At 38.7% G+C, this 12,385-nt stretch overlaps 1 protein-coding gene across 1 annotated transcript; it reads left to right on the top strand.

Annotated features, from left to right (window-relative positions):
- Positions 1–2,927: 2,927 nt before the first annotated feature.
- cox7a2l (cytochrome c oxidase subunit 7A2 like) lies at positions 2,928–11,309 on the top strand. Its single transcript, XM_006791026.3, has 3 exons — positions 2,928–3,105; positions 9,096–9,230; positions 10,966–11,309. The coding sequence occupies exons 1-3, from the start codon at positions 3,034–3,036 to the stop codon at positions 11,104–11,106; spliced, it is 348 nt and encodes a 115-aa protein (XP_006791089.2). The 5' UTR covers positions 2,928–3,033; the 3' UTR covers positions 11,107–11,309.
- The last annotated feature ends 1,076 nt before the right edge of the window (positions 11,310–12,385 follow it).

Here is a 12,385-nt window from a genome sequence, read left to right as displayed (position 1 = left end):
AGAACATGCAAACTCAAAATCAATGCCCCAGTAGACCAGAGAATCTTGAAACCCTGAAATTTCTTACCCTGAGGTGAAAGTGCCAACTAATGGACCATCACGCTGCCTGTTTTTACTGATAGAGCTGGTGTTTATTAATTTAATTGTGGCCAAAATTTTGTTTCTCCTCATTTTGTTTTTATAACCCCTTATTCTTGCCATTAACTACTGAGATCGCTGAAGCAAGCCGCTCTGTGGTGCTGTATTAAAGCACAGCGGTTCATTTTGCTAAATTCTAATTGGCACACTCTGAGAAGCTCACAAGAGTGCTGCTGATGTTTAGTAGGCACACCTGTTCAACTGCTTGTTAACACAAATATCTAATCAGCCAATCACATGGCAGCAACCCAGTGCATTTAGGCATGTAGATATGGTCAAGATGACCTGCTGAGGTTTAAACCGAGCATCAGAATTTAGAGGAAAGGTGTTTTAAGTGAGTTTGATTGTGGCACAGGAAGGCAACAGCAGTTCAGATAACTGCTTATTATTACTTGATAAATCTGTAGGAACTGTGCGGTGCTATCATGTCAATACAGACCAAAATGTCTAAAGAATGCCACAAAAAATTAAGATAGTTGTGAAGGCAAAAGGTGGACTTACAATTATAAGTCACAACTGGTGCTAACAGGATTAAAGGTCAACAGACAATAAGACCCACATACAGACACCTGAGGCAGAGCTAATATAGCAGAAGTAAAGGTTGAAGCAGGCTAGGGTCCAAAACCAGAAAGGGCAATCCAACCAGACAAACTAAAATGGGAATTCACAGGCAGGCATCCAATGTCCAATAAACAGACAAAAGGTCAAAATGCAAGCAGGCAGAACCTGGGAACTAAGCCGCACTTGGCAGCGTTTGGCTGCTGACACTGAAAAAAAAAGAAACTTTGAAGTGTAAAAAGACAAATTCTGCTTTCAGCCAAAGTAAGACGGCAAACGGAATCTTCTTCAGGGACAATTTTAATTGCAATAACAGCAGAAACTAGTACAAATGTCGACTTGCAAACAAAAACCATAATGTTATGTGACCTTCATGCATGCAGGTGCTCTATACACCTCTGGAAACCATTAAATAGGGCCCGTGTGTCACTTTGTTATAATGGGCCACTTTGTTATAATGGGCCTTTCTGTGTTCTAAGCTACAAAAACAGCTCCCGGAAGAACGAATTAAAAAACATGACACAGAAGACAAAGCACACACAAATGAAGCCGGTGGGGTGAACATATTATGTAACTGCAAGGCTTTTAGGGAGTTACATACACATGAAGCTAATGTTACAACTAGTACCACTTTTCTACAATAGTTTTGTCCTGAACAATTGCACAACCACCGATAAGAACTGCAATTCTCTTAAAAGAATGATCAACAATTAAAAAATATTCAAGACATTTTTTTAACAATTAAGTAAGAAGGCTTGTTATAAATGCATCCTTATGGTGTACTTCTTTATAGCAGGCCATTTGAATAATGTGTGAGCAGAAAATGTTCTACTTTAGAGTTATTTCCAACAACACTTTATGCCTTTAGACCTTGATGACACCAGAGGAAAGATTCTCAAATCGAAAGTTACTGAACTTCATTATGATGGCAGTGTGAGTGCTTAATAAATATAAAATGATCAGACATTTTTGACTTATTTCACTCAAAACCACAAAAATTTTGACCTGCTGGTGGCACAGAAGAAATATTTTGGGACTCATAGGTTTCATTCTCTGGGGACTATGCATGTCACTTAATTTGTTTGTTTGTTTTAACACATTTTTGCTACTTGAACATTCAAAATTTGTAGATTTGTAGAAAATGGAGGGTTTTATTTTTTATTTTTTAGGAGATCAATGATTCTCAGCTATTTCAAACTCAAATTAATCGAAAACTTGAATTAATCACGAGTGTAACTATCCAAAGTATATTGCCAAGGCTACCCTAACTGTGTGACTGAAAGAGCCTTTTGATACAAGGGAGAATCCAGCAGACTTATCAATGTGTGGTTCTGATAGTTAGAGATTTTAAAATACATCACATATCGAGCAGCCAGTTAAAAAGTACAAAGATCAGAGACACCCTGCCAACAGAAATTAAAAACAAAAACATTATGACTTTAAAACTTTTAATGGCAAAGAAGAATTATCACTAAATAAAGGTACCACTATGGTGGTTGGTTGTATTTTGGTGCCTGTTAATTCCTATTTTATTTTGTAATTCCCAGGCTCTTTACAATTCTGACTTCCTTTCCTTGTTTTTGTAATTATTTACCCGCCCTTATTACATTTGTTTAATCAGTCACACCCGTGTTCAGTCAGCTAATCTCAAACCCGTCCTGTTTTTCACTTTCCACACTGAAAAATAATAATTTGAACCCAAATATGGGGTATATATAACCAAATCCGTGACGCTAGCAGTGTTTATGTATTGCCATTCCCATTTAACACTTTTCACTGTATTATTGTGACATTTGTCTCTATTAAATAAGATCTCACACAAAACAAATGAACTTCAAAGAAGTTCAGTGTTTGAGTTAATACTTGACTCAGTTTAGCTTTTCACCAAACTCTTTATTTATGTGTGTGTCTGTGTAAAGCTGATTCGGCTGATTTTTATTCTGTCATATTATTTTAGTTTATTTTGAAAAGCATGACAGAAGTTTAAAGAGTTTATTATCAGAAAAGGTACTTAATAATTTTATTATTCTATCTGAAGTTTGAATCAGTAAGTCGAAATAGAAATTGAGATTGGCTCCCACCCCCCTTTCGTGTACTATTTTCATTTCTTTTTTCCCGTTGTTTTGAACTCCTGGTGACATTTTGTTGTCCACACTTTGCATTTAACTGTCCGCGTACGCTTCCGGTCGCCCTCCGTTTTGGTTCGACTTTTAAACAGGCAGTGTTGGGTCAGCTAACTGTTGCGTCACTTTCCCTCGAAGGTCCCAACAGGAAGGTCCTTACCGGTGGATTTCTTTGGTACATAACACCTCGTCCCGGTCCTCCTTCAGAAGAAAAATGTACTACAAGTTCAGTGGTTTTACCCAGAAACTAACGGGCTCTGCTCCTGCAACCGCCTACAACCCTCAGGTGAGTGCCGGAAGCGGGATGGCTGTACGAGAGCGTGTGGATAACCGCCGGGGTTGACCTTGATGTAGCACCGGACTGTAGTAACAAGGGCTTAAAGCTCAGCTGGAGAGGTTTAGAGTCGGTGAAGCCAAACATATGCCCGCTTTAAAGCCTAAACACCAGTTTCCTGCTTGATCACACGATAGTTAGACGCGTAGTCTTGATCTGGATTTCATTTTAAAGGTCTTGGAAGCTCCTTAGACAAATATCAAAAAGGTTGTGGCCTTTCTTTTCCATTTCTTTGCACAATGTAATTCGATTTTCCCCCTCCTCACGTCCTTATCACGGAACCTTTATTTAACCTTTAGCCTGAACGATCATTTCCAATCTGTGGATCTGGCCTCGGTGTGACTCTACAGGCAATTTCGAAATTGAATGGCCTCGGTGGGAGGTGTGCTTGATGTGACCTTTATTATGGCTCCCCCGTGGGTCCCTTACACGGTGGTGGTGCTCTGATAGGGGGTTAAATTACCTCGAAGCTGCTTTGTGTCTCTATTTAAAAGTCATGTCTTCGTTTGCGTTTGTTAGGAGAAAATTGAGCTTTAATTTAAATATGTACTTACTGAAAAGCTTGTTTACCTCCAGTCCACCGGTGTGTTATTATCCCTCTCACCGTCACAGGTGCTTGTAAAACTTGGTGTAGTTTTACATGTTCAGAAAAGAGCTTAAAATCTTATTTTACCTCCTTCACTATATCCATGAATCCTTTGTGTTATTCCCCTCTGATAGCTTGACAGCTCCACCTTCAACATCCTTGGTCCAATACACATCTCCAAACCACTTCAGCCTTGCCTCTCCAACTTTCTCCAAACCACTTCATCCTTGCCTCTCCAACTTTCTCCAAACCTGAGCATTTCTAATCCCGTCCATGCTGGTCACAACCAGTGAATATCTTAGTATTTCCAGCACTGCCCCCTGTCTTTTTGTCAGTGCCACAGTCTCCAACCCCTACATCACAGAAGGTCGCACTACAATCTCGTAGACCTTCCCTTTTCACTCTTGCTGCCTGTCTTTCTGTCCCGATACTCCTCTCCACCCACTCTTCCCTGCCTGCAGCCTCTTCTGTTTCTTTGAATGCTTGACCCCATGTGTTTAAACTCATCTGCCACCACCTCCTCTGCTTACATGTTTACTGTTACTGGGGATTTATGCTTCAGTGGGAAATTCACACCCTAACCTACGACATACTCCGACGTGCACGTCTGCTACTTTTTTCTTTTTTTTTGCTTCGGTTTTTTAATTTATCAAGACAATAGCAATCATTATCTCACTATAGGGAGTAATAATTATAAGAGGCTGGGATCTGATATAAAACACTGGTACAGGATTACTTGGTAATTAACACATAATTAACCGGCACAAGCTTAAATGCTGGCAGTGACACTGACCACTCGTGTGGGCTATGTTTTACAATGCAGAAGTCTAAATTGGGGTTACACTTATCTCCCTCTTATTACGCACACACGTCCTCCCTATAAATTCAGCTTTTGCATCCCAGTGACCATTCAAATGAATTTTAATTTAGATGATGCTTAAAAATAACCCAGCAATATAGGAAATAGTTAGTTTCAAAACAAATACCACACAGAGTTTGCTAAATTACAACAAGAAAGTACATTCACGCAAAGCTCCATTTGGCCATCCCAGCATGCCACCTATTATGTGCCAGCAAGGGCACCGAACCCTGCAGAGCGCAGGCAGCATACGAGGCGTCAGATACAACACTCGCTTTCCATGAGCTGATATTCAACAGCAGCAGGTGGTAGAGATTTTCTGATGAACTTTAATTTCATCTTTTTACAGCTTAATTGTATTTGCAGACACCAAATATTACAGTGGCTTTTCCGTTTTCATACAGCCAAATGTGCTATTAAAAAAATATGTTTGCCAGTGTTTTTACACCCAGTATTCACACGCAGGCACAGTTGTGCTGGTGATGGGTGTTTCTATTATGTCCCACCGATTTGTGAGGCTAAATAATAAAAACACATCTGTTAAATAATGCACATCGTATGCTACGTCCAAAAATGACATTACAGCTGAATCAACACCTTTCAAGCACAGAGTATTACAGCCTTCAGTCTGGAGTGTGCTCATAAAAGTGCTTTCACTTTTTATTGCATCAGTATTAATAAGCCTGTACACTTCTTGAGTTTACTTTAAATTACTTCTGTAGTAAATTACTTCTGCTTTGTTCATATGGATCAAATGCACACTTAGAACTAAAAGTCATTTTCATTCTAGGTTAATCTCAGGGGTTTTTCCTTTCTAAGAAAAGGAGTGTCTGGGGTGCACCTGAAACGCAATTTATGGTTCAGTGTGGGTGGCGCGTTCGCAGTCTGTCTGCCTGCAGCAGATTCTGTTGTCAGATGGAGACGGTGTAAAACGTGTGTGGCACAACTAGTGTGTGTGTGTGTGTGAGCCACTGTTGTTATCAGACAACCAGCCGCAGAGAGGAGCAAAGTTAAAACATAAAAAAGAGCTGAAGTGAAACGCTGTTAAAAACAGTCAAGTGTCCACAGCAACCGCTGTCTGTGCTCTTTATTATGTATAAGTTAAGTCATTGAACTTTTCTTTTTAGTGGTTTTCCTAATGGCAAATAAGCAGGTCTGTGGTGCGTTGAAACGCCTCTCCCCTGTGTGTACACAGACTGATACAAATCAAATCAAAAGCCACATACAGCAGTATACACTGGCTTATTCTTCAAATCTGGACCAAAAGTAAATTGCCTTCACTTCTAGCAAAAGCTTAACTTCCTCTTTCACTGTTAAAATCAAATCAAAATGTTTTTTATTTAGCTAATTTGAGCCAAATTGATTTCTGTTTTCAATTACAAAAGAAAGAGGTGGTTAAAACAATAACAATCCACTTAAAGATCAAACGGTTCTTCACAGAAAAACAAAAATCCATCTCATATTCTCTAGATCTCTGTTTTTCTTGGCTAACCTGGGAACACTTCAATAACTCCGGGATGTGCTTCGAATTAGTTCAGCAGTGATGATTAAAAATTTAAAAGGCCTCTCCCATTTGTTTCTCTCAAACGACTGCAAACCGTAGTGAGCATAGGGTTGATTATCGTTTTACCAGTTAGAAAGCCTTCCTAATCCCTTATCAAACCTTTGTCAGTGTGTTGTTTGACCCAATGAAGCGAAGCCACACATTTAATTGAAGGTGTTCCTCTATGTTCATTCTGTTTGTCTCATTAATGGTGTTTCTAGCACTCTTTCGTTATCTAGATAGCTGTAGTGTCAGAAGATTAGTGAGTACAAATAGTTGGAGATTACTTAAAGATTTCTAAGGAGCTTATTGGTTGTTTCTTACTAAATCCAGGCGTTTTATATACTTTATTTAATTGTACACTGAAGAGGTCACTTGTTACAGCAGCACAAGACACAGGAAGCAAAAGTAAACTCGAGATCTATTAGGGAAAAAAAAGATGCCAAAAATGTCCTTTTTCTAGTCAAATCTTAGCCTTTACTAATGAGAAAACTCTAAACTAGAATAACTCAAACAGAAAAAGGTTTAGACTACTTAATGTTGTAATAAACAAGCCCGAAAATGTCATATAACATTTAAAGTCTTTCAGCATAGCAGTATAAAGATTGATCGACAGCATAAAAACGTGAATTGTGGAGTACAGATCCCTCTGTTAGAGATGTGTTGACAGCAGTATAAAAGTTTCCCTCCACATGAATCATAAATCATGTTTAAACACAGCAACAAGTGTTCAAGGCTCCACTGCGTTTCCCTGCTTTTTATGTTTACGGAGTCTTAATTTCCCAGCTTCTTATGTTGGTTAGCAAATGTTAACATTTTAAATTTTAAATTCATGTGGCTTGCACAAATGCTTAGTGATATGTACTATTTCTAAAACAAAACTGATGACAAGTATTTGTACTTCTGTTAATCCCTTAAGCGTTGTACTAAGGCATTGTGATATAACCGGTATATGAAGTATATGTATTTCTGGTATAATCCATAAACATGACTTCCTGCTGTGAACACATTTAGTAATGACCTCTGTTTAAAAGTTAAAGTAAAAATAATCATCTTTCACTGCCTCTGCATTTTTATATGTCAGATTTAATTTACCCACTCCTACGCCATCTGCCTCCACACACTCTTAACAAGCTAATGGGTGTCCCACTAACTTTGAACAACCAAGAGAAGCTTCTTCCAAATGAGAGGATACTGAGGTGTATTTTTTAAAATGTATATGTGCACAGCAATGTTCCTGTGGTTTATTTATTTACAGTGTGTACTGTCTGGAAAAATAGGATAGCTTGAGGTTTGAGTCTAAGAATTTTGAGATTAGTTTTGAAATGTGAGTGCGTGAAACACTCGACCTTTACACTGGTCTAAACATGCTGTTTATAGCAGGGTATTTTCTTTTTCCTGCTCTAGGTCGATGCGATGTCGCTGACAGTTGATAACATAATATGGTCATCTGAGGTAAACAGCTCTGATTGTTTTCAGAGGGCAGCTGATTTAAAGATAAGGAGAAAAGAGTCAAATAGATTATTTTAGTTCAAGTCAGATAAACATGTGGGCTGGGGGTCAGTCCAAAGTGTCCCCTTTGACCCCCAGAATAGCTGGAAAGTGATGACATGCACAGTATTTCTAGGTTTTGTTTTCTTTCCACTGTGATCTGTAAATTGTAGCAAACGTGAAAGGATAATTGACCTGACATCTCAGGTTATTCATATTCTTTTTTTGCATATTGATTGCTCTTTAAATAAGAAAGATAATTGAATAGTTACACTTTGTTTATAAAAAGTGAGGTTAAAGGTGTGTTTCATCTGAGCTTCCAGGTTCAGCGTTTTTAAAATCTTGGCTAATCAGAAGTTTTTATGCATTGCTTTAGCTTCATTTTTTTTAATCTTGGGGTTTAGATCGAGGATGGTTTTGAAGCTACTTTCTTTTATGAGACAGTTTATAATCTCCAGGTACAAAATATCCATAAATGACGAGGCTGTTGTTATTTGAAGATATAACAATGAACTGTTTTATACAGAAACAAGCGTAAATGCCTTTTGTTTATAACGCTGAACTGCTGCTGGAAATGATCTGTATTAATCTAAAGGGGCACTTAAAGCGTCTCACATGAGGAGATACAATTTGCAGAATGAAATCAATCATGCACTCATTTAATCTGCTGTATTTATGTAGAAGCACTCTGCTCAGTCAAGTGTCTACAAAAGACTGTGGACTATTTTTAATTAATATACAGAAGATCGATATGAAGAGGTGTCCTGGTTTATTGTTGTTAATATTAAAAGACATCCCAGTGTGTCATTACAGTCTTGTAGCTAGCCAGTCCCCTAATATTAACAGTTCAGAAAACCTTCTGATTTATATTAAGTTAGTTTCTTCTACATTAAGCTGTGTTCAAATGCCATTTAACATTCATGCTAGCTGGGCCAAACCTGTAAAAAATGTATTAATAAGTAAAAAAATAACAATAAATAAGCTTTTGCAGGATGCAAAGACGCTAATGTCTTGAGACTGTAGGTTCAGAGATTTGATCGAAGAGGGCTGGACTGCATCAAACTGGAGGAAACAAGATTGTTCTCTCACATAACAAATAAAATTGCCTCTGGTGCCTGATAATGCTGAGGTTGGTTGATTGCCTCTCATCCCTTTCTCTCCCTGGTGATTTCCTTTTAATTTATTTATTTGTCTATTTTTTTTTCTTTTACATTATGTTCTTGTTTTGTTTTTTTGTTGAAGTCTGCCAAGGTCTCGTACCCTCAGGATTGGATTGGGTGGCGGGGAAGTAGAGAGGGTTATATAAGGGGTAAATGTTAAAAATGAAGTTTCTGTTTAAAATCTTAGTTGATAGATAGATAGATAGGCAGGAGAGAGGATGTTACATTCACTCTGACACTTTCATTAGATTTTCATTTCGTGCATTATTGTGACCAGCATGTTGTTTCTCTTTATCTTTTCAGGGACTGAGAGCCGGTTTGCCAGCTGAGTCTCCAACCATGATCTTTGCTACACCCACAAAGGTGGTGTCAGAAGCAGGGGCCACAGCGGAGTACATGGGAGCAAACAAGGTTCCCGACCTCCAGAAATTATTCCAGGTAACGCAGAGCTCGGACTGAATAAGGCACCAGTTTGACCAAGAAGCAGCGACGGTTCACGACCTGCTAGCTTCATCAGTCGAAGCAGTGAAGGCTGATTAGTAGAAGTTGATAAGTGGTATTTATTTCACAATTCTTAATGGCCCTTTGCCACTTCCAACCCCACCACCAGCAGTAGCAACCACACAAGTTGCATTAATAGGAATAAGAGAGGTGAACTCTGAACAGAGCAATCAGTCAAATAAGTGGAAATCACAGTATTGGCTGCTGAACATGTTTTCTCTTTTAGATTAATTAACGAAATTGTTTAAGAGCGACACTATTACAAAAGAGAAGAATAAAAAAATAAATCACCTTTCAAAGGAAGCTGATTAAATATTGATTGGAACTAAAACAACCATTTTAATTAAAACTTTAAATATATTATTTTTGCAGTCAAAAGTCTTCAGGGGTGAATTTTCAAAGTTTATACAAAAATACATTCAGTTAACTTGATATTTTAAGCTAGTATCAGACTACACAGTGTGTGTATATATAATATATATTAGTTTGTATGTTATATTAGAGTCTCAAAAGAACACGTTTCACAACAATCAAACACGAAAAATGTAATTGGGATGTAAACTCTCATCGTCTTCAGGAAAAGGATGTAAATGGCTAATGGCGAAGGAACCAACGGATCACAGTGGCGGTCTTGTTACTTTATAAGCTCCACTTAACTACACCATCAGCATCAGGCCTTCTTTATATTTATACATGGCTAAAATAACTGTGCTCATTTTGATCAAACTCACAGAGGCAATAAATCCAAGTCTAACAGGCTTGTCTTTCAGATACAGCTCCATTTTTCATCAGTGGCACGCATGATAAAATCAAATGTCAGGCTGCGATGGTGGCTGTAGCTCAGGAGGAAGAGCAGGTCGATTGATATTTGATATACATCTCCTCTGTCCAAAGTGTCCTCAAATCTCAGATTGCAACTGTGTTCCAGTAATGCATAGAATAAAGTGCAGTATGGATGATTGGTTTAAAGGGGCTTACAGTGTAAAGCGCTTTGAGTGCTCAACAAGCATAGAAAAGTGCTATTTAAATACCAGTCCATCTGCAGTTCACCATCAATTTCTGTTCCCAACCCAAAGCACCCAAACCCGATGCACTGCATTGTCCGGGCTGGACCGTGATTGAGGTCATGTGTTTGCAGTTACATGCAATCTGTTTGCGATACTGCCGTGATGAACTGCAATCAATTTTCAATCTTCTGCTGTTAGCATGCGCAGACATTCACATTAAGTATTTATATTCGGAGTCCAGACCGAATCTTATAGACTTAAAACAGAAATTCCTTCACAAATGGTGTCAAGAGTCAAGTCCTCTATCGCTAATAGATGCATTAGATAAGCTGCGTTCATCAGAGCAGGCTGATTCTGACTCGCTGGCAGTCTTTGCAAAAAACACTGCTAATTTATAAACCTTTGCCAATCTGTCTGTGAGTAATTGCAGTCAGACTGCAACTATTTGGAGACAGGCTGCCTGTAACCAGGTGACCTGTACCTTGCAGTGGAGTTTCTCTGAACTACCTGAGTCATTGGGAGGTTATGTACTACTTTTACTCTGATGTAATTGAGTCATGTGACTGTAAAGATGATGACGGCGCTCTGTATTTGCTGCGATTAACATCATAAATTAATTTTGATTTTCTTTTTTTCTTGCCCCTCCCTGTTTCCTCTTATTTCAGACGTCAGACGGTACCCCCGTTCATTTGAAGCGCGGTTATCCCGACAGGCTACTGTACCGCACCACTATGGCTCTCACTATAGGAGGTGTTGCCTACTGTCTGGTGGCGCTCTACATCGCAGCCCAGCCCAACAGAAAGTGACCAACACAACTGCCATCTTCCTTTCGCTGCTCCTGTTAACTACCATTCACAGCATTCATTTATCGGCCCTCGCTATACCAACTCTTGGGACTCCTTTTTAGATGATCTTCATCAAGCCACTGAAAACTATTTTAATGTCTTTCTTCTTTGAAAGAAAAAAAGATGTCTGATTTAATAAAATTTCAGGAAGAAAGAAGTTAAAAGATGCTATACTTGAAGTCTTTTTTTTTTTCCATTAATCCTATATCAGCTGGTGTCTCACTGGAACATAAAGCCATCTATAGGCTAACAGGTCCGTCTTCTCTTTCAGAGAAAAAGCAAAGCTCTTTCTTGCAGCTTTCAAATGGCTTGCCGTAGTGCGGCGATGTATGTGCGAGAGCGAGTGAGCACGATGGAGACACCCTGTGTGGAGCATAGCTGCTGCTCACTTGGCTTAAGTTCTGTCTCATACAGAATTTGTATGTGTGGGCCCCGGTGTGATGTCAGATGCTCCTCGCCAGCTCATCTGACAATCATCTCAGTGTCTGCCTTTTCTCTCTTGTCTTGATGTGTAGCGTATGTCTGGTTTTCTTTTACAGATACTTTTATTCAAGTTTTCAGAATCAAAGAGAGGAAAAGGTCTGATTTTTGACAGTAATGTGACATGCCATCTTATGGCCCACCTCTGTTTTATCACAGTTTCTTTCTTTACTCTGGTTATCATATGTTGATCTGACAAAAAAAACGATTTGCTGCTTGGGTACTGAAGTTATTTCCTTAGTATATCTCACATTACCAGCCTAAACACTGACCTAAGAATCTTAAAAAGAAAGGTCCCCTAACTCAAGGAATGAAAACATTTTGTTTACATATAACTTGGCAAATACCCAATTTTAAATTGTCCTTAGATACTTTATTAGCAGCCTGTTGCAAAAACAAATTTATTCCCATGTCTTTAGTTGAATCCAGCATAAAATGGTGTGCTTGCATCAATGAGTTAAGAGGGCTGTGAGCTGAAAAGAAATATCCGATTATATCTCAGCCTGGTGTGCAGTGTGTCATTAAAAAAAGAAGAACAAGCTGAACAAGTGGAGGTCAAGACCCTAAAAAATTGAAGAAGGAAAAAATCCTGCAAAGATGTGACACAGGACCTGAGAAATGTACCTGGTCCATCTACTGTTCACTGAATCATTGTCTGAAATGGTGTTAAGGATGAGAAATGGGGAGAAAAGGCTGAGACGTGCCAAATTACACAAGAACTGAACTGAAACTCAGTGATAGCAGCTCTTATGGAGTGATA

Source organism: Neolamprologus brichardi, chromosome 8 (genome assembly GCF_056152115.1).
Source record: "Neolamprologus brichardi isolate AB-2024 chromosome 8, ASM5615211v1, whole genome shotgun sequence".
Taxonomy (NCBI): Eukaryota; Metazoa; Chordata; class Actinopteri; order Cichliformes; family Cichlidae; genus Neolamprologus; species Neolamprologus brichardi.
The sequence above is the reverse complement of the archived record's forward strand: the minus strand, read 5'-3'. Positions and strand labels throughout refer to the sequence as shown.

What these genes read in the sequence shown, in the direction of transcription:
- cox7a2l (XM_006791026.3), top strand. Translation starts at nt 3,034, where the DNA reads ATGTACTACAAGTTCAGTGGTTTTACCCAGAAACTAACGGGCTCTGCT. An exon ending in CAACCGCCTACAACCCTCAG is followed by an intron (nt 3,106 to 9,095) that starts GTGAGTGCCGGA and finishes TTATCTTTTCAG; the next exon opens with GGACTGAGAGCCGGTTTGCC. An exon ending in ACCTCCAGAAATTATTCCAG is followed by an intron (nt 9,231 to 10,965) that starts GTAACGCAGAGC and finishes CTCTTATTTCAG; the next exon opens with ACGTCAGACGGTACCCCCGT.